At 34.6% G+C, this 25,812-nt stretch overlaps 1 protein-coding gene and 1 non-coding gene across 5 annotated transcripts in view; one reads left to right on the top strand and one right to left on the bottom strand.

Moving 5' to 3' along the window:
- The window catches only part of LRBA (LPS responsive beige-like anchor protein), a 745,100-nt gene that overhangs the window by 143,423 nt on the left and 575,865 nt on the right, over positions 1 to 25,812 (top strand). For all 4 annotated transcript variants that reach the window (XM_036852028.1, XM_036852030.1, XM_036852029.1 and 1 more), the window contains exons 19-23: positions 533 to 641; positions 1,438 to 1,519; positions 4,091 to 4,214; positions 4,516 to 4,708; positions 24,724 to 25,785. In XM_036852028.1, the coding sequence (XP_036707923.1) occupies positions 533 to 641; positions 1,438 to 1,519; positions 4,091 to 4,214; positions 4,516 to 4,708; positions 24,724 to 25,785 (1,570 nt within the window). The remainder of the gene's footprint in view (positions 1 to 532; positions 642 to 1,437; positions 1,520 to 4,090; positions 4,215 to 4,515; positions 4,709 to 24,723; positions 25,786 to 25,812) is intronic.
- TRNAG-GCC lies at positions 2,734 to 2,806 on the bottom strand. Its single transcript has one exon. It is a non-coding gene; the product is annotated as a tRNA-Gly (tRNA).

Below are 25,812 nucleotides of genomic sequence, written 5' to 3'. Positions count from 1 at the left end.
CATTTGCAGAAAACATTTGATAAACCCAGGGGCAGAATTAAGTTTGTGATCCTTCAGTTTCTAAAGTTTTGCTTGGAAGTTTAATTTTAGTATTGATATATTTATCTTCACAGTATTCATTTAAAAATTCTCTTGCATGTCTTCTACCTTTTCTTCCACATTGTTTTTCTACTTTACTTCGTCGTCTTTAGATTATTATTTATGGTAGAGCTTAGCTCATGGCTAATGGAGAGAAGCAGCTAGTTAATAAATAATTGTTTTGAAGATTTTGGTGACAGTTTTTGCTGTGCTGTGGCATAGCCAGTCATATTTTTTTAAAACTTTAATTGTGCCTATATATTTGTTGTTTGTATTTCTCTATTAAAGATTTTGTGGCCTTATAAGTTCTAGGTCTAAGAAAATTGGGGGCATTATTGAATTGGAATTTGTTAATAATGTGAAAAACATTTATGTGTCTCCTTCATCAGCATGCATACTAAATAGTGAATAATAAAACTCTGCATTTGATTTTCTTTTTTCTATGTAATTGCAGAAGAAAAGCTGAAGTCATGCTTGGACATGGATTGTTTTCATTGCTAGCTGAAAGACTCATGCTTCAGACAAATTTAATCACAATGACCACATATAATGTCCTATTTGAGGTAGGAATGTAGTTAGAATTTAACCATCCTAATTTCTTATGAAAATACCTGTATAACTGAGTTGGTAGTGTCTAGATGAAATAAGATCATTTAGGTTTGACGTACAATTTTGAAAGTAGTTATATAAAGGAAATGTGGCTGCATCTTAATAAATCTATTATTTGGTGAATTTCTAAGCAGTGTGGACATCTCTGTTTAAGTATTTTCTCCACTGTATTGACTGTTTGATGTCTCTCTTTTTTTAAAAAATATTTATTTATTTATTTATTTATTTATTTTTGGCTGCGTTGGGTCTTCGTGGCTGCATGCGGGCTGTCTCTAGTTGCAGCGAGCGGGGGCTACTCTTTGTTGCGGTGCATAGCCTTCTCACTGCAGTGGCTTCTCTTGTTGCGGAGCATGGGGTCTAGGTGTGTGGGCTTCAGTAGTTGTGGCGCGCGGGCTCAGTAGTTGTGGCTCGTGGGCTCTAGAGGGCAGGCTCAGTAGTTGTGGTGCACGGGCTTAGTTGCACCTCAGCGTGTGGGATCTTCCCGGCCCAGGGCTCGAACCTGTGTCCCCTGCATTGGCAGGCAGATTTTTAAGCACTATGCCACCAGGGATGTCCCGATGTCTCATTTTATAATCCAGTAAAAGTAGAGTTATAGTGTTGAAATTATTTATTCCATATAATGCAAGAGATATTTAGCATGACAATACTGGACTGTATACTTAATGTTGTTTAGTGTTGTACTTAAAGTTCATAAATAGTGATGGTAATACAGTGATTATGCTAATACAATCTATTGTTTCACTTCTGTAGATTCTTATAGAACAGATTTGTACTCAGGTGATACATAAACAGCATCCAGATCCTGATTCTTCAGTTAAGATACAAAATCCTCGTATGTATTTAACATACTTTTATTTATTTTTTTGATATTTGCTTTTTGTTTTTCCCCCTTTATTGTAATATAATTGACATAGAACATTGTGTACTTTTAAGGTGTACAATCTAATAACTTGATATATGTATATGTTGTGAAGTGATTGCCACAGTAAGGTTAGTTAACACATCCATCACTTCACACAGTTATAATTTTTTGTGTGTTACGTGTAGTGAAAACTTTTAAGATCGACTCCCTTAGCACCTTTCAGATACATAATACGGTATAGTTGACCGTGGTCTCCAGGTGGTTATACGTTACATACACAGAGCTTATTCACCTTATAACTGGAAGTTTGTACTCTTTGAGCACCTTCTCCCATTTCTCCCACTCCCTTCCTTTTTATACTTTTATAAGTAGATTTTGCTACTAAAAAGGAAAGTCACTGAAGAACCTGAAGTTGGTATTGTTGAAAACACATTGTTCAAATAATATTTCATTATAGCCATTAATATAATACTAGTTTTATTTGTGTTTGATGTTGAATATAACGTCACATTGACTTTAGGTTATGTGGAAATGTTTATATAGAGGTTTTGAAGAATTATATGCATAAGATCTTGGTTTTTTAATATATGTTCAGATTTTTGGTAAAGTTTTGATTGCACTATTTAGTGATGTCAGGCTAAGTTACATGGACCATGAGGTAGCTTTCATCTTAAATTACTGTCAAGTTAAGAATACCAAGTTTGGAATTGAAAAATTTCCATCTTCTTTATTGTTTATGCACTTAGTCTTGGTTAACAGTCTTTTCTTTTGATATTTAGAGTTCTTAAGCACTTATAAAACGTGTACATTTCTCATCTTGCTTTTTAAGATTATTGATATTAAAATAACTGATTTGTAGAGTTTCAGAATTTGATTACTTTTTGTGTGGTGAGTTACGGTCATGTTTGCGGTACTCTATTTCAGTACTAATTTTAAAAACACATGTCACATGGTTAATTTTTCTCAGCCTTTAGGGAGATGTGATGTCATTATTTTAGAGAGTAAAAAAGGAAAATACCTTTATTTTATTTTATTATTTTAAAAATATTTATTTATTTGGCGGCAACCGAGTCTTAGTTGCGACACACGGGATCTTCATTGCGGCATGTGGAATCTTTTAGTTGGCATGTGGCATCTTTAGTTGCGGCATGTGGCATCTTTTAGTTGTGGCATACAGGATCTAGTTCCCTGATCAGGGATCGAACCTAGGCCCCCTGCATTGGCAGTGCAGAGTCTTAACTGCTGGACCACCAGGGAAGTCCCGAAAATACCTTGATTTTATATATATAATATAAAATATATTTTATGTAGCTATGGAAAAATGACTTATTAAAGTAAGAATTTTAAAATATATTATCTATGTAATATACTGGCAGAAAAGGTAGGCAGTGTAATGTGGTGTTTAAAAACATAGGACGTCTAGCTTTTCAATCTTGTCTACGTGTCTTAATAGTTATGTGATTTTTGGGTAAATTAATTAATTTAGGTGTTCCTTAGTTTTCTTGTCTCTAAAATGGGGATAATAATAGTATCAACCTATCATTGTATAAGGATTAAATGTATTAATACCTGTATTTTCTTAAATATTGTGTCTCACAATAGTATATCCTCAAAATTAGTGGCTATTATTATCATCATTATCATTATTATGATTATCATCTTTGTAATCATTGTGCAGGTAGAGAAAATTTGAATTTGTCATTAGAAGAATTCAGAAATTGCTCCTAAAATATCATTAAATTTATTATAAAGTAACTTCATATCTGATATTTTGAACTTGGTGCTTCAGAATCACCAAAAACCTTGGCAAAATGCTGGTTTAGAATTCCTCAATTTTTAATTGGGTAAAACTTTGACATATTATTTAATTTTAAATTCAGGGTTATAGCTGTTTTTGTTTCCTTAAAGTTCCGTATCTCAGTATTAAAAGAATTTCTTTTCTTAAAGTTAGTACTAGAAATTTATACAGCATTATATTTAAGACCATTATGGTAGCAGTTTTATTTGTTCGGGGTGTTAAATAGGTTTTAATTTCCTTTTGTTTTTTTGTATCTAATTTTAGATTTAGAATTATGGAAGCAAATCTTGATAGCTTTTAAAATTCACAATGATAAAGGAAAGAGTATGTGCATAGTATATATTTTGTTGAAGAAGCTGAGAATTTATTCTCTTTTTTCTGAGATTTTGATTATATACATATATTTTTAAGGTCAGTTTTACTAACTGGCAGAGATAAGGGAGAGGTGTTTGCAATTTTACCATCATTTAATCGTTTATAATTTAATTTGATTTATTATAACCTTTTAAAATTTAGCTTTACACATTCTAATGACGAAATTAAAAAATCCCTTTCTTGTTTATGGATGTTTTCTATGTATTGTCAGTCTTGGCTGCAATTGATTTTTTTTATAACACAGAAGAGGATGTTTTCAGTAGACATTTATGTCAGGGAAATGAAAGAAATTGAAATATACTGATGATATTACATTATGAATTTTTTGTAATGTTTTGTTTTTTACTAGTTTATGAATTGTCTTACAGAGATACTGAAAGTAATTGCAACCCTACTTCGAAATTCTCCCCAGTGCCCAGAGAGCATGGAAGTTCGCAGAGCCTTTCTTTCTGACATGATTAAACTTTTTAATAACAGCAGAGAAAATAGAAGGTAAGCAGGATCAGAAAGCATTTATTTGCAATATTGAAGTCTAGATTTGAATAAGCCCATTTTTTCTAAGAAAAATTACTTTAAATCCCATGAAATGAATTTTCTATATGCTTTTTTCATTAAGGTATACAAGTAATGTACCATACAGTTAATTGAGCTTTCAATACCACATTGTTTAATTGTTTTCAATGCATAATAAAGCTGGTTGTTTTGTTTATTTTGTTTTAAACTTTTACTTTTTTAGAATTCTTTCAGGTGATTTATTTTTTTAAGTAATTCCAAGTCCTCTTACAATTTTCAGGAGCTTGCTACAGTGTTCTGTGTGGCAAGAGTGGATGCTTTCTCTCTGCTATTTTAATCCTAAGAATTCAGATGAGCAAAAGATAACAGAAATGGTATATGCCATATTCCGAATCCTACTTTACCATGCAATCAAATATGAGTGGGGTGGCTGGCGTGTGTGGGTAGACACCTTATCAATCACACATTCAAAGGTAAGTTTTTTAAAATGAAAGTGTATTTTAGCATTTTAAATGTCTGTAATTTTGAGTTTTATTCTTCAACAAAATTTTATACACTTAAAATCAAGGAAAAAAGGCAGATTATTCTCTGGAAATGAAGTGAAGTGAACAACTAAAAAAGGGAATAACTAAAAAGAAATATAAAGTATTTTCAACTTCTTCTCTATCAAAATAGTTTTTTTCCAAATGTCATTTTCATGCGTGCTTAAGTTGATAAAGTGAAACCTTATAACACAGCATGAAGGAATTTATATTTTCAAGTAGCCATTTTCAAGATATGGTTCTCTGAAATTTGTAGTATTTTGAAGCTTTTTGAACACAAGGTGGCGCACAATATTCAAAGATGAGAAGTTATTTTAGTAGTATAAGGTGGTTGACTAAACAGAAAAAGCTCTGGTTAATTTTGCCTTTGCTCATGTTGCAGTCAGTTAAAGAACTGGTTTGGAAGAATCACTAATCTCTCTCTTTTTTTAAACTTAAGCCGGTGTTAGTTAGTTATTTATGTATAGCTTTTGTTTAAAAATATTAATGAAATGTCCTAGACATACAAAAAGGTATAAGGAATAATGTACCTACCAGTGTTTATGGAATTGGGTTCCCTATCCCAACTGCTTTGTCTACCATTTTCAACCCCTCTCTCTTCTTCCACTCACCTGAATTTGGTGTTTTCATTATTTCTATGTCTTATTTATGTTTTAACTATACAAACACACAGACACACAGACAACACACTAAAGAATTTTATTTTTCATGTGTATACTTAATATGAATGGTATTGTATTAAATGCATTTTCCTGCAACTTTCTGTTTTTACTTATCATTGTTTGAGATTCATCCATACTGACCAATGTAGTTGGTCAATTTTCTCAATTGTATGTATTCCATGGTATGACTTTATCTGCTTACCAGTTGATGAGCATTTTTGATGCGTTTTGTATATATTGGGAAGTTTCTCTCCCTATATGTTCCTAGAAGTGGAATTGATGATTTGTAGGGTGCAGATGTTAAACATTACAAGGTAATACAATTCCTTTTCCAAAGTGGTATATCAGTTTACATTCTTGCCAGCAATGTATAAATTCTCATGGCTTCATATCACCTTATCACTTGTTATGGCTAGAGTTTAAAAAAATTTGCAAATTTGATGAATTTTAAATGCTGTGTTTCCATAATATTAATTTTCATTTTTTTGTTGTTTTGTGGGAGTTCTTCATGTATTCTTGGTCTTAATCCTTTGCTACCTATATTGTTTATGAATGTCTTCTGTCAATTTGTTGCTTGTCTGTTTATGTTTGGAGTTTTATGTTTGTGTCTTCTGAGGAAATTTTACATTTCAAGTAATTAATGTAGTAAAATTTATTAGTTTCTATTATGGTTTATGGTTTTTACATCTTGTTTAAGAACTCTTTCTATATATACACAGAAGGAATATAGTTAACAAATAAATATTAATATTAATTATAAATTGACTAGAAGGATAAAGAACAGAATTGATAAATTTGGTATATCTTTAAATGCTTTATTGACTATCATAGTTATTACTCTGGAATATTTTGCCATTCTATTGGAATATATTGTCATTTCCTAAATATATGTTTTTGGGTGTTTGAATAACTTTTAGCTATTTGTAAGTACTTAAGAGTTATTCATTCTTCTTCCTCCTTCAGTGAGAGGAAGGTGTGTTACTATCATAAGGATTTACAAAGATATCTTAGATTGGAAGATATTACTCTACAGATTTATGTTTGAGAATAATCCAGTGCTAAATGAGGCAAAGATGTGATTTTATAAAATGGCTTTGTTTTAGTCACTACATTTTTAAGCTGACCAGTTTATTCTAAGGCAGGGTTCAGCCAAGCATGGCCTGAGGGCCAAATCTGGCCTGGCCTGTTTCTGTAAATAAATTTTTATTGAAATACAGCCACCTGTATTTATTTATGTATTTTCTAAGACTGCTTTCATGTTAAAAGCATTGGGTATTTGTGACAGAGACTCTTTGGCTCCCAAGCCTAAAATATTTACTATTTGGCACTTTACAGAAATACTTTGCCACCTCTTGTCTAACTTATTTTACTTTGTGCTGATGCCCAGTTATTCTGGTTTCGGTTGTAGTGGGCTATTGCAGTCTGGACTGATTTTCTGCTAGTATTACTTTTCCCTTTACAAGAGATAATGAGAAAAATGGTTGAGTTTTGTTTTCACGTAATTTGGATTGGGCTTCAGGTATATCTGGGAGAATTCTCAGTTAAGGAAGTGCCCATATAAATTAGATTTAAAAAATTTTCTACATATTTTATGTTAATTCAACACTTTTATATGCACTCCAGTTTGTCCCATCCTTAGGAAGAATGGCTAAAGGAATGTAACCTTTAGATCAGTAATTCTTGAAGTACAGCCTGAAGACCTTGGGAGCCCAGGAGACCATTTCAGGGAGTGGTGAGGTCCTCCTTTTCCAGCTACATATCTAGTTAGAGGATGGATTTTTTTCATGTACTGTAACCAAAACAGTATAATACAACAGATTGAATACAAAAGCAGATATTAGAGTGTAGCCGTCTTCTATTAAACCAGAATTGAAAGAGATTTGTAAAAATATGAAATAATAGCATTCTTCTCATTATTATTATTATTTTTGTTTTGAAAAAGTCATTTTTCAAAAACTATGTTGTTTATATTAACATATACTGGGTTTATTGCTTTTTTGAAATGAATTAATATTTGTAAAATTTCATAGTTTTAATTTCTAATATGGTAACTAGTAATAGACATACCCCATATAAATAAAGATTTTTGGGAGGTACCAGTACTTTGGATTCTGAGACTAAAATGCTTGAGAACTGCTGAAATCATAGGCTATTTAGGTCCAATAGCCTAGTCTCATCCACAAAACAAAAGAGTCGGACTTGGAGAAATCTCAGGCACCTTTGAGCTATTGAGCATTTATGGCTAAATATTATATCCAGTCACCAGTCTATTTGTGTAAGTAATAAAGAGAACATGGGCTTTGGAGACAGGATAGTCCTGGGTTTGAATTCTGATTTATAGTAATTTTTAGTTGTGTAAACTCAGAGAAGTTTCTAAACTTTTCTTAACCATCGATGTCTAATCTAAAAATGGTAAATGTGGTAATATATGTGTATATCTGAAGTTAGGAGTTAATGAGTGAAATCACAGAAAATAGAATTAAATGACTATTTTCCTTTGTTACAGTTCTATCATTCCTCCTGTTAATTCTTTTGTTCTCATTCTTACTGCCAGCATACTAGTTAAAGCCCTAGTCACTTCATGTTTGTTATACATACAGCTTTTAAAATGAAGAATTAATTACATCCAAAATAATTTGCATGGCATATATGCTATGAAGTGTTATAAAGGAAACTATGTGACTATCCAACTTAAAAAAGGTTCTCCTTTTCTAACACCCACCCTCTTCACCCCAAATCTAATCACCATTTTGAGTTAGTGTTTATTATTCCCTTCTTGAAAAAGTTAAAAAAATGTGTTCCTAAATAATATAATCTCTCATTTTACCTGTTTCTGTATTTTATGAAAGGGACGTCATACTGTGTGAACTCTTGTGTTACTTATTTTTTCTCATCAAACCTTTTGTCTCTAAGATTCTTTTTTATTGTTACATATAGCTTTGCTTCATTCATTTTCACTGCTATGAATAATTCAGGTGCTCAAAGCCAAAGGTTTTAATACCCCCCTTCTCTCTCCTCTCTCTCCTTCTCCCCTACCCTCTCTCCTCCCACTTCCTCACTCCCTCTCTTCCCCCTACCTTCTCCCTCTTCCCAATCTCCAGCTAATCGCCACCCAACCCCCTGCATTGGCATTGACTGTGGGTATCTGGTGCAGTCTGTGCTACCCTCTATCACTGCCTAGCTGGCTTGCTCCCTCTTTGCTTATTTCTCTTTTTCTTCTTTTAGCCACCGTCTCCTTCTTTCCCATCCCTTTCCTTCTCTTTCTTTGTTTTTCCCTCCTCCACCCCTTTCTGTACCCCCTATCTTCTCTCTCCCCACCCCTCCCCAACCTCTTCTTTTTCTCTGTTTATATTTGTTTTTTCTGTGCTCCCCCCCCCCCGCCCCCACTGTTTGTTGGTCAGACCCTCCATGGGCTCTCTTACTCATTTTCAGTCACTCTGTGTCTAGGTCTTACTCCAGTTGCCCACCTCTTTTCTTCCCCTTTCTACCCTTATGTTTCCTCTTTTTGTTCTTAACACTCCTCCCTTTTGTTTTTCCTGTCTTCTTCTAGTTGAGTACCTTCAGGTTTACTACGAAAGATAGAAAGATGAATCAGGAACAGATCTTATCCTGAAAGAAGTTACTTTCTAATATGGGAGATAATACATGTACTGGAAGACAGGGCAGGAAGGAATAAGTGTCCTAGAAGAGAGATTCACAGTGAAAGGAGAGGGCCTTTGAGAGGTTTGTAGAATGGATGTCATTTGACTACAACCTTGAAGGGTAATAAATAAGATTTGGGTACGTAGAGACTGGGGTGATGAGAATCACTGGGGGAGGAATTGGCATAAGCAGAGGTGCGTAGATGATGTCACTGAGGGAAAGGCATGTGGAATTGTTTGGTTTGCTTGGGGGAGTGTAAAGTACATGAAGAAGAGCAGTAATGTGTCATATAGGAAATGTAGACTAGTATTTATTTAAGCAAGTATGATCCTGTAATAGCTCTCATATTATATTGTTGGTCAAAAGTGGCTGTGAATTCTAAGCTCTCAGCAGGGATGAAGGGTTTTATACTTCGTCATCTCTCCCGTAGCTGTGCATGGTGCTGAGTGCTTGGCAGTTGCATGTTAAATATTTGTTTCAGGAAGGAGGAGGAAGAACCACACCATCATTGTTTAGGGCTATTTGGTTCCACTGTCATGTGGCGCCATGCCACCCTGTGTGTGCCTTAGCGCCTCAGTCTTCTCTTATCCACGATCCAGGAAATAGCCATAGCAGCTGTCTTTAAATTACTTACATCAGAATCTGTGTCTATGTCTATCTGAGTCTATGTCAGAATCACACACAGTATGTTTTATGGATCATCTCATCAGAGGAACTTGGGATGTACATCTTATAGTTTCTTGGACCCCACCTCAGAATCTTAATCTGAATCTCGTGGTATGTTCCTAGAAATCTGCATTTTAAAATAAGTCCTTCTTATGCACTCTAAATTTTGAGGGCCCCTCAGATTGTACAGGGAAAATTATTTTGACTTTTATAAAATTATCCCCTTCCCACTTTCACACTAAGATGCTAATAGTAATATACTCTTTAGAAAGCATAATGAAGATAGAAGAATTCTATGTAAATTAAATATGGACCCCAGTTATGACCCCTTAATACATTTTTCATGATAAAGGAAAATGTATTTTTTCTTTCTGGGAGCATATTTTAAGGCACAGAAAATGTTAAAGGAAGAAATATAAACTACTTTTCTTATGAAGTATCTGAAATCAGTATTTTTTAGACTCAAATTTATACACAACAGACCCAAAACAGGCTTAAAGTTTTCTGTGTGTATTTATATATATATAAAATTAGTTCATATTTTTCTTTACTCCAGTGACTTAGGACTTTAAACAGATCTTAAAACCTTTGCAAGGAAAATAGTTACTTTACGGAGAGGCTTCTTTTGCCTACTTTGAGCCAAGAACCAGTCTTTGACTCAAGTTTTAGGATTACAGTTATAAAATGGAGTAAACACTGATTAAGTTCATTGTAGAGTATTTTGTCTGAGTAAAACTGCACCTGTCCCTTTTTGCTGTTAAAGTATACTTTAAAGAATAAGTGCTAAAGCTTTACGTTACTCTATGAGGGGGAAAAGCAAAACTTAAAGTTACAAGTTGCTTCTTGTGATTTTCACCTTTAATTTTAATGTTTCATAAATGTCTTTCAGTTTTATTTCTCTTGTATGAATTTTCTTCATTGATTAAAAAGCTTTTTTTCTCTTTAATGAAGTTTATATAAAGTAATTTGAATGTAGCTATGTTAATTTTTTTTGAATTTTAGTATCTTGATACCTGTTTTTAAAGTAAAATGGAAAACTTACAGTCTAAAGCTCTTCAAATCAATATTTAATAAAGTTTAGGAGGGAGCTGAAGTGATTCAGTAAGTAGGTGAACAATTTGTAGCATGCTGTTAAAAGTTCTGCTGAAATTATTGGAACCAAATTTTTTTCTCTGAAGATATTAATTCTAAAGGTTTACAAATATTTTAATGCATATAATACTGAAGTAATGTATATTTTTTCCTTTTTGCAGTCATTTAAAATCTTAGTATCACAAATTTATAACATGGTTCTTCATAAAGAACTGGTGTGTAAAAAACTAACATTGCAGAATTGGATAGCTTTTGCAGAGTTACATCAGGATACATGTAGCTGCTATAAAAAGCCAAAGAAACTCAATTGCAATTTTATTGTCCAGTTTGATAGATATCCTGCCACCTTTGTAGCAGGGAAGCTGTTTGTCACACTGTATCCCTCTCCTCCAACAGCTGAACTAGGTTTTATAAGCAGTAATGGGCTCTTCTAGTGTAACTGTACTTTGTGTGTTTTCTAGGTTTTTATTATTCCTCTTTTTCTTTACCTTTTTTTAATGCTTCATATTGAACATTATCTTGAGTAATTAAATAACACTGTTTTCACTTGGTACGCTAAAATGCTTCTACTCTTTAAATGAAATTTAGATTAAGGCATTTAATATATTCTGAATTGTAAGAACTGTCCAAAAACATTTTTTTCTAAACAGATAAAACTAAAACTGTGTTTTGTCTAGGCGGCCTGTATTGCCAAGGTAGAATCGATCTATGACTTAAAATAATCAAGAAGTAAAAGTTTTTTTCACTTGACTTAAAGATATAATATGACTTAGATTTTTTTCCCCAGATGATAAATTTGGGGTAAAGTATTTAGCTATCTTGGATTATTTAAATTATCTTTAGATTTTATTTGCTGTTAACAGTCTGATGAAATGGCTTAAACATAAATGTCAGTCATTTTATATAAGAAGAAAGTACAGTTTAGGTTGGGTAAAAAGCATGTGGAAATCAGTTTTGTTAGAATTCTGTAAGTGGTTTTTTAAAAGTATTTTTAAAAATCACAAGCTATAAACTGGCAAATATAAACATGCATGTGTTTGTATGTGTGAGTTTATGGTGTCTATGTAATAAAATTAAAAGCTACGTATTCTTTTAAGAAATTTCAAGAGTTATAAAATTTTCATATTTCATGGATTGTCAGTATTTTATACTTAATTGCTACAGTATTCGTTGGCTTCAAAATTTTTAAACAAATAGTATTTATTGTTTTTTAATTTTTACAATAATATGTGCTCATTGTAGGAAATGTGGAACCTACTACAAATGTATACACACAAAATCCAGAAATCACCTCTTATCCAATCACCTGTGCATGACTTAATATTTTGGTGCAAGACTTTCCAGTCTTCTGTTCTGTATATAAATATACACATACATATAATTATTTTCTTATAAAACTATCATACTTATGATATTTTACAGTACTCTTTTAATTAATGATATACTTCTTACATGAATTTAATGGCTGCATATTATTAGGTATATATGTATATTGCATAATATTATGGAGAAGTAAAGTTAAGAGCAAAAGCTGCAGCTTTGATGTAACATCTGAATGCTATCAGACCACATGTAATTCGAGGAAGGAATGATTGAGTAAATGATTCAAGTTTACTTTTCATATTCTGGCGTTCTCCAAAATTTTATTTGGAAAAATTGGTGGAGGTGATATTTTAAAAATCTACTGAGTTGTATTATAGTGTATTGTATATGCACTATAGTTTAATTTTCCCTTGTTTTTGAGCAGTGATGAACCTGCTCCTATATAACTGTCTCTTATTTTGTAGGATAAATTCCTAAAATTCGAGAAGAAGGAGTCTGCACATGTTTTTAAAAGTTTTAGTAGGTATTGCTAAGTTGCTATCTAAAAACTTGTGTGTGAATTTATATTCTAGCTTTGCAGGAGAGTACCTGTCTGGATTGTTCTTAAGAAAATAAAATTGGTCAAGATTAATCTTTGTAAAAAAGAAAAGATTAGTAAGTTAGTAGCTGTGTGATATTATTTTATGTCGCTATGCTTCCTCTCTTCATGCATATAAAATGAGGGTTATACTACCTGTCTTTTTAGGGTTGCTCTGAAGATTGTCTCAATATATGCCAGATGCTTAAAATAGTATACAGTAAGCATTCTGTATATCTCAGCTGTTGTGCAAGTATTTAAAAACGTATCTCGTATTGCCCATCAAAATGAGCTTAACGTAGTATTTATTACATGTATATTTTTAGGCATGTTGTGGAATAGGGAACAATTATTGATTAGATGGACATTTTCATACTTTAAAGAAGTTGGAGGGAAGAATATTTCTTTAAGTAAATTTCTTTTAAATTAATTCTAGAATGTTTCCATGTGTTAGTATTATTTATAGAGATTAAGAGAATACTAAGTTGGTTGGAAGGCTTTTCTTTAAATTGCATCCTCACTTGGTGTTAATAAGGAAGTGTCGTTCAAAAATCATTTTATGAAAGAGTAAAGTTTGTTTTTATATTTACTAGCATTGCTTACTAAAAGAGGTGAGCTTCAGACCAAAAGTTGCAACTTTGATGTAACATCTGAATATCAGACCACTTAAAATTCTGGGAAGAAATAACTGAGTGAATTAATTTGCTTATCATATTCTGGATTTCTCTAAAACTCTGTTCAGAAAAATTAGTGGAGGTAATTTTTTAAAAAATATATTGAAATTAATTTAAAATGTAGTTGAAGAGAACCAGACTCAGACAATAGTTAAAGCAGTAAAATTAGATTTTATTCAGGAACTCTTGTAATAGGGGGAAAAAAGACCTGAGTGTAGAGATTGTCTTAATTCTGAATACAACAAGGAGAAATGGGGATTTTATAGCCACGGAGCAAGGTAGGAATGGGGGGAAGGGCTTCAGTAGATGGAAATTTAATAAGAGGAAACATGTGGGGTGGGGGAGATTCTGGTTAACCGGCTTCAACAGGACTCTTGCTGAAGACAGGCCAGGCTGATTAGGCATCACCTGGGAGATGGTGGGCAGTGAGGAACTGATCAGATGTCAGTGTGAACAGATATTGAGGATGGGGGATTCTCTCTAAAGTGACCTAGGATTCTTGCTGAAACTCAGAGCTGTAGGTCTTACGAGGACAGAGGGCCCAGGTGAGACGAGGATTCAGAGCAACCTTACTAAAATTTGGTTCCGGAGAGAGTGTTGGTCAATATAAACAAGAATACAATTGTATTACTTTTAAATTTGTTTTTTCCCCTTCCTTGGCAGTTTGTATATAGGTATGTCCCATTTTTTGTTTTTCATTATTTTTTTTTTGTAGTGGGTTTATTTTAAGCTACATATAAGTGGAATAGTAGGATTTACAAGTCAAATTCATTAGAAAATAATTTTTTAATTTGTCTGTGTTAAATCACATAGTTGCCTTTTAAAAAGAATTTTTATTTATTTATTTGGCTGCGTTGGGTCTTCGTTGTGGTGCGCGGGCTTATTGCAGTGGCTTCTCTTGTTACGGAGCACGGGCTCTAGGCGCATGGGTTTCAGTAGTTGTGGCTCGCGGGCTCTAGAGTGCAGGCTCAGTAGTTGTGGCGCACGGGCTTAGTTGCTCCTCGGCATGTGGGATCTTCCCGGACCAGGGATAGAACCCATGTCCCCTACATTGGCAGGTGGATTCTTAACCACTGCGCCACCAGGGAAGTCCCACATAGTTGCCTTTTAAGCAGTGAATAAATAAAGCTTGCCCTTACCTGTATGATAAAATTTTGATCCCTTCTTATGGTTCACAAAGCCTTTAGTAGTCCGTGACCTCCTTGCCGTTGACACTGCTTACGCTATTTTTATTGCTCATCACTCCTAGAAATGCTTTAATGTTACTGCTTTACCAAATAACTTCAGTGTCTTAAGTGAACCATGTTCTTTCACCCTCCATTCTTACACATACCTTCTTAAATTCCTTCTGCATGGCATCTCCCCTTGCTCTTAATCCTTTTTTTTCCTCCATGAGTAATCATTAATGAAGACCAAACTTAAATGTCAGCATCTTCTTGGTACTTCCATTTATTTCTAGGTACAATTAAGTAATTTCTGTATACTGCCAGTAGTATCTTGTATATATCTCTAAATTACACTTTGAATTACTTGAAAAAGTCTTTAAAACATTCCCAAAGGGCACACAAAAGGCATGAACAAATGGAAAAACATATTTCCTAGAATAGGAAGACTGAACATCATAAAGTTATAATAACTTAACATTTCTTTAGGTTATTTTATAAAGTTAATGAAATCCCAAGAAAATACTAATTAATCATTTTTCTTTTGGTGGAGAAAAAACAGAGTAAGCTAATTATTAAGGAAATGTAAGACAAAATAAACAAGTAAAAATATCCAGGAAGACTCTGTAAAGAACAGTGAGGGGGACTAACTCTACTGAATACTAAAATACATTACCAAATGTCAATAATTAAAAAAATATAGTATTGACACATGAAGAGATAGGCTGACCAGGGGAGTAGAAGAGAAAGTCCAGAAATATACAAAGTTCCATATAAGACTTTAGTATATTATAAAGGGAAAACTTGAAGTATTCCATAAATATTGTTGGGATAATAGAGGATTCATCTAGGGAGAAAAAAAAGTTGGAGTACGAAGAAATTCAACATATGGATCAATTAAATGGGCTGTGATGGGGGTGGAGGGAGAAACAAAAGTACTTGAAGAAAACACAGATAATTCCTCTGTAACCTTGGAGTGTGTAAGAAATTTCGAAGTATAATTTAGAATCTAGAACCATTAAAGAGAAAAAAAAGACTAATTTTTTTACTACATTAAAACATACAAAATCCTTTGTGACCAAAACCCAAACAATACCATAAGCAAAAGTCAAAAGGCAAATGACAAATTTGGGAAAACTGTTTAGGACCAGAGCAAAGATAACATTCCTAATATATAAAGTGCTCCTAGAAATAGATACAAAAAGACAGACTAATAGAAAAATGAATGAAAGACATGATCAAACAACCCATAGAAAACTAAGTAAAAAGTACTTTAGATTTATGGAAAGACACTTCGTAAGGGACTGTAAATTAAAACTATCCTGAGATAGTTCACCAAGATGTATTAAGTGACAAAAGAAAGTGTGGAACAGTGCGTATAGTGGATATTAGTGAGTTAAACAAGTGGGAAAGTGAGAATTTGTATTTGTATGTATATGCACAAAAATACTCTGGAAAGATACATAAGAAATTAATAACTGATTACCTGATTGTTGGGGAATTGTACAGGTGAGGACCAATGGTGGGAGGGAGACTTTTACACTATATACTGTTTTATATTTAAATCATGTGAATTGTAGGACTTTCCTGGTGGCGCAGTGGTTAAGAATCCGCCTGCCAATGCAGGAGACACGGGTTCGAGCCCTGGTCTGGGAAGATCCCACATGCCACGGAGCAACTAAGCCCGTGCGCCACAACTACTAAGCCTGCAGCTCTAGAGCCTGCGAGCCACAACTACTGAGCCTGCATGCCACAACTAGTGGGCTTGTGCGCCTAGAACCTGTTCACTGCAACAGGAGAAGCCACCACAAGGAGAAGTCTGCACACTGCGTTGACGAAGAGTAGTCCCCGCTCACTGCAACTAGAGAAAGCCCACGCACAGCAACAAAGACCCAGTGCAGCCAAAAATAAAAATACATAAATGAAAAAAAAAATCATGTGAATTGTAGAGGAGAAAAACTTTTCCTTGACTGTCTTAAGGTCCCTGGCAGGACATGAAAATTAAACTAACAAAGAGAGATTATTAGGAGAAAAGCATGTGAATTTATTTAATATGTTTTACATGAAATGGGAGTCTTCATAAGGAAGTGAAGACCCAAAGAAACGGTTAAGCCTGAGCGTTCTTATACTAGGTTTGATGAAGGGTGGAAAGTCGTGGCAAAGCGTGGGAGGACAAAGGGTATGAACTAAGAGTAGTAAACTGGGGGAAAATCATCAAGGCCTGTTTATTCGGATTCCTCTCGGTGTACTTCTCTCTTTGAGATAAGGGTGCTCTTTTCCTCTGGGCTATAGGCACCTCTCACTAAGAAGCTTCAGGGAGAAGGGGGAGATGAGTCCTTCTAGAACCTGGTGTTTCTATGATTTGCTTCAGGGAGGATGAAAAGGTCAGAGAGTCTTTTCTATACCTAACTGTTTCTCAAATTCCTTCATCTTAAAATAGTGTGCCAATGTGCCATATTTTGGGGTAGTGTGTTCTGAATGCAAAGTATACTACCTATTCAAAAAATGTTTTTGAGCTTATTACATGATGAGTGTATAGTGCTTATTACATATATGACTTGTTTTCCTCACGGGATTGTTTCTTTTTGTCCTTTGTTATCAAATGTATAATGTTGTTTTCATAACTAATTCTTTTAGGCAGTTTTCTCAGGATAACCTAGGCGATATGCTTGATATCCCTCCAGTCAGGTCGTATTAGGGTAGCATTTAAGTGCTTAGGTTTGACCAGAACATTTAGATTTGTAACCACGGTACTTTGCATAAAATAGATCAGTAAATATGTATAAGCTTATAAATATTTATAATTTGATTTTAACTGTTATATCTTTTATACCATTATTGTTGTAAGTTGTTGCAACAGAGTCTCTATAAAAGATCTCCTGTTGTGTGGTGGTGATCATTTTGAGCTATGCTTATTGATATTCCATATGGGAAGATTCAGCTATTTTTATTTTTATTATTTTTTTAATATTTATTTATTTGGTTGCACCGGGTCTTAGTTGTGGCAGGTGGGCTTCTTAGTTGTGGCATGCGAACTCTTAGTTGCAGCACGCATGCGGGATCTAGTTCTCTGACCAGGGATTGAACCCGGGTCCCCTGCGTTGGGAGCGCGGAGTCCCATCCACTGCGCCACCAGGGAAGTCCCTCAGCTATTTTCAAAGAAAAATATATCTTATTTATCAACTGTGGAAAAATTGGTAACCTAAGAATTAGAAGTTAGCATATCATATTCAGCTGGTATTTCCAAAGGAAAATAACATACAATGAAACAGGTGTATTTGCTTCCAAAAAGAAAGCCAGTTCCTAAACATTGCTAACATTTAAAACAGTCTAAATTTTACAGGTTAAATTTTTTAATACATGGATTAATAATGTTAATCTCTTGATATATTGCATTCATCTTTTATCTCCTAATCAGTAAATTTGAATGTCAGTTAAGTTGAAAGTAATGGCTGAAGAAATGTTATAGTTATTAGCTCATGAGTATCTTTTTTTTTTTTTTTAAAGTATTTGTTTATTTATTTATTTATGACTGTGTTGGGTCTTCGTTTCTGTGCGAGGGCTCTCCCCAGTTGTGGCAAGCGGGGGCCACTCTTCATCGCGCTGTGTGGGCCTCTCACTATCGCGGCCTCTCCCGTTGCGGAGCACAGGCTCCAGACGCGCAGGGTCAGCAATTGTGGCTCATGGGCCCAGCCGCTCCGCGGCATGTGGGATCCTCCCAGACCAGGGCTCGAACCTGTGTCCCCTGCATTGGCAGGCAGATTCTCAACCACTGCGCCACCAGGGAAGCCCTCATGAGTATCTTTAGTAGTTTATAGAAGTACTTTCCAAACATGACAAACAGCTACAGATTAGCTATCTAATGATTGTGATCATTAATAACTAGTCTTTTAGCTGAGTAATTTAGAACAGAATCTGGTAATTAATTAGGAATTATCAGTCACAAATACCTTTAGGAGAACGGTATTAAAAAAATAACACCAGTGATAATTACTCAGTTGCCATTTAGCTTTTCGACTATTGGAATAAGTTAAAAGGAGATTTAAAAATCAACTTCAAAAATGTAAAAGCATTTCTAATATTCATATTTACAAAAGAAAGAGTTGGTCTGCTTAGGAAAGACAAAGCACTATTTTGGAACAGATTTGACTGCAAATCTGTTTATCACAAAAGGAAATATATTCCTTGTGGCACATTAAGAATGTACTTTATGAAACTGTACATTGCTTTGAATTGAAATATGTATTATAGAAACCATCTTCTTGTGCTTCAAAAATTAATGTTAAATACTATCTTTTAACCTATCTTTTCAAATGGCCAGTTGAAAGTTTGTCTGCTGGTTATGAATGTAGTTAGAATTGAGAAAGAAATATATTACACAGACTTATATTTCACCTTTAGAATGAATGGTCTCTTATCAAATGGTTGAAAGACTAGCTATGATGACAGTCATGGAAGTTGTAACTTACGTGAATACTAGTAAGAGCATCATGGAAACAAATCTTTAAGAGAGAGTTTGTGATAGCAAAAATATGTATCTTCTTTTGGCCCTGAAGGGGACATGAAAATCCAAGAGGAATTCCTCAGATTGTTTATAAACCAGCAGGAAAGATCAGTTCTTTATAATTGACTATATGCTATTGCTACAGAAAGGTATTATGAAACTTTTGTTTCTATGATACCACTACGTTAGTAACCTTAATAAAAGCATTAACATAAAAGTGTGAATGAATTTTTTTAGGACTCTTATCATTTTACACATTTTTTTCTGTTAAGTTTGTATCCTATTACCTAATAATAAAAAAAATATATAGTAGTATTTAGACATAAGTTTTGGAAATGTCCATTAAATCCCTGTTTTACATCATTTTAGGATGATGATTGACATTCATCATAAAAATACATTGGGCAGGTATAGTCATAGGATTTTGAAATTTTACTGTACTGTTTTAACATCCTGAATGAGTTTTATAGTGGCAGTAATGTAGGTTCTAACTCTTCAGTTTCAAGTCTGTTTTATTCATTCTTCAAAACAGTGCTTTAGTATTGGAGCATACTTGGTTTTGAAATGGATTGCAATGTTTTTGCTGATATTAGCTGAACTAGGGAGGTGGCAGTCCCCCCTCACATTAGGAGTATTACTTGGTCTTGTCATAGGATGAAAAGTTATCCTTACTCTACTAATTATCCAATGTCTCAGTTTATTTAGATTTATTTTTAATTTCAATCACTAAAAGTTTAATTTTTTTATTTGCGTTCTGCTGCGTCAAACTGTTGATTTTTACTTATGTGTTTTTCCAGACATTTGCAATGGTTCTGTTTCTATAACTTGGTACTTTGTGATGTTGGCTCAGAATACACTTACATTGTTAAAACATTTGTGATTCTTTACACTTAATGCCCCTGTTTCATCTTTCATTATTATTATTATTATTATTATTTATAAATTTATTTATTTTATTTTTGGCTGTGTTGGGTCTTCGTTGCTGCGCACGGGCTTCCACTAGTTGCAGCGAGCGGGGGCTACTCTTTGTTGTGCTGCTTGGGCTTCTCATTGTGGTGGCTTCTCTTGTTGTGGAGCCCAGGCTCTAGGGCACGTGGGCTTCAGTAGCTGTGGCACGTGGGCTCAGTAGTTGTGGCGCGTGGGCTTAGTTGCTCTGCGGCATATGGGATCTTCCCAGACCAGGGCTCGAACCCATGTCCCCTGCATTGGCAGGCGGATTCTTAACCACTGCGCCACCAGGGAAGTCCTCATCTTTCATTATTTTTAAAATTTATTTATTTATGGCTATGTTGGGTTTTCGTTTCTGTGCGAGGGCTTTCTCTAGTTGTGGCAAGCGTGGGCCACTCTTCATCGCGGTGCACGGGCCTCTCACTATCGCGGCCTCTATTGTTGCGGAGCACAGGCTCCAGACGCGCAGGCTCAGTAATTGTGGCTCATGGGCCCAGTTGCTCCGCGGCATGTGGGATCTTCCCAGACCAGGGCTCGAACCCGTGTACCCTGCATTGGCAGGCAGATTCTCAACCACTGCGCCACCAGGGAAGCCCTCATTATTTAAATGTAATTGATTCAGTCTTATTTCCACATGTCTGTGATCATCCAGAATTGTTCTGAGTAGTTTTTCGGATGTTCAGAGGTTACATCTTGGAGCCAAGCACATAGGCTTAAACTCTCACTGAGACAGGAGACAGGGCACCATCATTCTTGATGTTCATGTTTGAGAGAAATGGCTCCAGTGCCCCCAGGAAAGATATCCTAGGGATGCTAAACTACAAAGAGGCTTATTATCTTTTAAAAAGATTTACATCCATCTCCAGTTACCAGAGAAAGTATTTCCAACTTCAGGTTTTCTAAAGGAAATGCTAAAGAGGAGAGAGGGAGTTTTCTTTCCCTTTTTGCACCAGGGATAATTTAAAATATGAAATTTTCTAGGTTTGTATTTACCCTTGTACTACCCATTTTAGAGAGGAAAAATATGAGCAGCAGAGAATTCAAGTGATTAGTGTAGAATCACATAAGAGAAATGAAAAACGTGTTTAAGAGTTAGATGAGGAGCTCTCCCAGATAGTAGAACCAAAAGACAAAGGGATGAAAAATAGAGAAATGGTAAGAAAATTAGAGGACCAATCAGTGCAATCTCAAAAAATAGAAATCCCGGAAAGGGAGAACAGGGGAAAAAGTGGGGAAGAAGGTATAAAGTATTCAAGAAAATTTCCCAGAACCAACAGATATTTGTTACTAGACTGGAAGGGCCCAGTGGGTATATTTAGCACAGTGGATCAAACTAGACCGGTGGCAAGAATCATTGTGGAATTTCAAAGCACTAGGAACAAAGAGAAGACTTTATAAAATTTCACGAAAAAGAACAAAATAAGTCGTATGAAGGATCAGGAATCAGAAAGATCTCTGACTTCCCAACAGTAAGCACAGAAATAAGAAGGCAGTGAAGAAATACCTTTCATATTCTGGAGGTAAATGTTTTCTGACCTACAATTTTATCTGATTTTTAAGTATAAAGGTAGAATAAATTTACTTTTAGGTCTCAAAAGTTTCAAGCAGACACTGGAGGATATATTGCATCAAAAGGAGAGAATAAAACAAAGAGGAAGATATGGGATATAGGAAACAGGAGAGAGATGAAGGGGATCTCCAAGACTGTAGTGAAGGGAGGTCCCAGAATGGCAGCTATGTAGCAGACATATGACAGTCCATCTAAACTGGAATAGTTTGACTTAAGATACAGATACAGGGAGAGCTATTATTATTGAAATGCCAGATGCCTTTGTAACATCTTTTTAAAGCCTGAGGACAAACTACCCACATGAGATGGGCTCACGTTCTCATGACTACTTGTCTTCACCATGTGGTGATCAGTTCCTGTTCTCTCTAGTCCTGCTGCCTGGATCACCTGAAGATTCTCACTTCACCCCTCAAAAATGTGGTTTGCTTTGTTCTGCTTCTGAGAGTAGAATAGTGAGCTTACAATTGGAAAATACAATATAAAATAGTTTTCTTCTTGGACCTTATTTATGCCAAATACACACCACCTGGCCCCCACTAGGCCTCATAGATTCTCTTATCCTGTGTATTTCCCAGTGTTTCCTAATGACCTTGTCTATAGACTTCCCAGAAATAGCCTTATATATCCTCTTAGAGAAGCTGGAGCCGGCTCCAATACACAGATTCTGTGTAGCTTGTCTTCTACTTGGAGCCATTCTTTGTTGTGGCGATATTGGACTTTCTTTTACAAAACTAGCTAGGTTTATGGTATACTTAGTTTCTTAGTTTTTAGGTAGGAAACTATTAAAAAACAAGTGGGAAACAGTTAATAGAAATGCCAGGATACTGATTTCCTCTTGATAGGGGTGGGGAGATTGGGAGCACAGTTGGGGATGGGCACATAGGGGAATTGTGAGGTAGTAATAGTGTTCTGTTTCTTGATGTGGGTATAGGTACATGGGATTAAAAAATTACTCTTTAACCTGTACCTATATATTGTATATATTCATGTTTATTGATATATTTTATAATAAAAATTTAAAAAATCCTTAATTTGAATAAAATCAAACCCAATGATTATTCAAAACTAAACTCATTCTATAAGACTGTTGTATTATACATCATATGTGTATCAGAATAAAATTCAGTCTTTAACATAGTCTATACTGCTCTATAATCATGATCTAGCCAATGGCTGCATCTTTGACTTTATCACCTACAGTTCTCTGTGTGCTGGGTTCTTGTTGTTTCTCAAACATACTGAGCTTATTTTGGCTCCAGGGCCTTTGCATTCGTTCTTCCTTCCGCCTGAAAGTCTTTTCGTTACATGATATTCATGTAACTTGCTCTCTCACTTTATTCTTGTCTCTGTTCAAACATAACATCTCCAGAGACCTTTCCCAGTTACCCTAGTAAAATATACCCTCCCATCTAGACTGTCATCTTCAGTTATTGTCTATCTCCTTTTTTTCTTCAAATCTCTTACTATTACTTGATGTTATCTTATATATTTGCATGTTTATTTTTCATCTACTCCATTAGAATATAAGCACCATGAAGGTAGGAACATTTTGTTTTTCATCACACAGTGTCTGGCATACTGTAGATGTTTAGTAAAGTTTTCTTGAGTGAATAAATGAGGAATTGGTCAATTAAAATAAAGAACATAGTTCAAAGAAGATATCAGCCTTCTGGGTGTAAAAGAAATTATTTTGTTAATGTTATTGTGCCATTTTACTCTTTAGTGTTGAATACATGCATTTCATTTTGAAATATTCAAAAAAGTTCCCCACATATTTAAAATTAGGAAAATGTTTATTTCCTAAACATTTTTATTTTTAGCTATACCACATTATGGCAAGAATGTACTGTATATGTAATGAGTAAAGGCTAGTTAATAGCTATGGAAGGAACTGTGCATTGTGCGTTATTTATAATTTTGTTTGCCTTGTACCCACGTGGATACATATCTGTGATTCAGAAAGGCCTGTGAATCTTTGGGCATGAAAAATCATCTTTTCTTCTTTTGTTATCATCTACTACCATCCTCCTATACTAGGGCTCAATAAAGGTTTGTTGACTAAAAGGTTCAATTTACTATGTATTCTATGTATGTTATAATAATATAGGTTACATAAACAAACAATTCTAGCATTGATAAACTGTAATTATGCTTATGCTTTCTTCATGTATTATACTTTTATTTTTTTGAGAGGTGTTCCCATTGAAATTCACTAGCAGCAGTCACATAATGGTGGCTATAATATAATAATGCTTGATGAGATAAGAAATTCATAAACCTTTTGACACTGAAAATCACAGCACTGTCTTTTATACTTTAACCATAAAAGTTTTCCATTTATTTGGGTAAAAGTCTAATAAGCATGATATGGGGATGTTCACAGTGCTGAATACATAGTGATCTCTTACATACAGCATACAAGTGGAATGAATAGTTGTGTGGATGGATGAACTGGAACTTTCAGACCATTTGTGATCAGTTCAACTTTGAAAATTATGGTTGACCTTTGGGGAAGGGTTGGATCTTTTTATTTGATTGCTAAAAGAATTTGTATTCTTTGGCTTAGTAGGAGAAAGTTTTAGTAGCTTAATAAATACGTAGGGAGCTGCTATAATATATATAATATCTAAGTGTGTGATTTGCATCATATATTAAGTGAACATAATTGATATTTTTGATCTCTGCTGAGGATAAATCATGGGGAAATGGGTTTTCGTTACATTTGAAACAATGTATTACGTAGTGCCCAAAGCACTTCCCAATGGTACATACTTAGATCCTGGTACAAGTTATAGAGGTCAGTAGAATAATGTACTCTGTTCCTATATTATGTATCTTTAAGAATAGGCTAAATAACTATATTCTTGTTATTGTTTGATGCTGTGCTACCCTGTTAGCATTAAGATTAGCTATAATTTTTTGACTGTTTAGATTTTTGTGATTGACTTACCTTTTATTTATCATTTTATAAATAAAGATATTATAGGAAAACTGTCTTACTGCATTATATAAACCATATATTTGAAAAATTAAATATTTTTATTTTATGTTCTGTATGCTCTGTTCTTTCTTTCTTTCTTTTTTTTTTTTTGCATGTTTTGACTGCTTGTATGTTTTTCATGTAGGTCACTTTTGAAATACATAAAGAAAACCTTGCCAGTATATTTAGGGAACACCAGGGAAAAGTTGATGAAGAAATAGGGCAGTGTTCTTCAAGTCCAATTCAAGCAGTCTCTGGCATTAGCAGGGATGTTAATGTTTCAGTAGGATCCCAGCAATCGGATACAAAGGATTCTCCTCCTTCTTCTCATATCACCAGAACTAGTGATGAAAAGTCAAGCATTGGGAAGACAAGTTCAGTAGAATCTGCATCCAATGTTGAACTGCAAACTCACAATACATCTAATGAAGAAAGGACAACTGTGCAAGAAAATCAGGAGTTACTGGATGAAGTCCCTTTAGAAGAAACACTGATAAATGAAACAATTAATGCAGAGAGTTTAGAAGGATCTTCTGACATAATAGAAGCTGTGGCTGTTTCCTCTGATTCTTTTAAAACAACTGGCAAAGATATAATGACTGTCAATGAAGTAACTGCTTCCATAAGTTCTCCTTCAGAAGAGGATGCTTCAGAGGTGCCAGAGTTATTGGATAAGTCTGTAGTAGAGGAAGAAGAAGATGATGATTATGTAGAACTCAAGGTAGAAAGTATTCCTACTGAGGAAGCCAGTCTACCTACAGAGCTCCAAGATAACAGTTTGTCTCCAGCTGCTTCTGAAGCCAGTGAAAGAATGGACATGTTTAGTAATGACCACAAGTTAATATTTCAAGAGGAAGAACCTGTAAGTAAGAAACAAACTGACACTGAAACTCGAGATCCTAAAGATTCTGCAGTCTTGACTATGACAGCATCAGGGTCTTCAGCTACCTCACCAGGAACTACTGCTTCCCAAGCAACTGTTCAATCAGATGTTGGTCAGATGCTGGAGGTAGGGGAGAAAACTAACGTCTCTGGAGAAACCAAACTACATAGTGATTCTCATAGTAGTATCTTCGAGTCTCCTACTACTTCTGAGCAGAGGATTGCTAAGTTGGATGTTTCCAGTGTTGCTACAGATACTGAGAGATTGGAGTTGAAGGCCACTACAAACATGGAAGCATCTCAGCGTCATCAGCCTGTGCTTGAGGTGATTATATTATCTTCTTGAAGTGTA

Source organism: Balaenoptera musculus, chromosome 5 (genome assembly GCF_009873245.2).
Source record: "Balaenoptera musculus isolate JJ_BM4_2016_0621 chromosome 5, mBalMus1.pri.v3, whole genome shotgun sequence".
Taxonomy (NCBI): domain Eukaryota; kingdom Metazoa; phylum Chordata; class Mammalia; order Artiodactyla; family Balaenopteridae; genus Balaenoptera; species Balaenoptera musculus.
The sequence above is the reverse complement of the archived record's forward strand: the minus strand, read 5'-3'. Positions and strand labels throughout refer to the sequence as shown.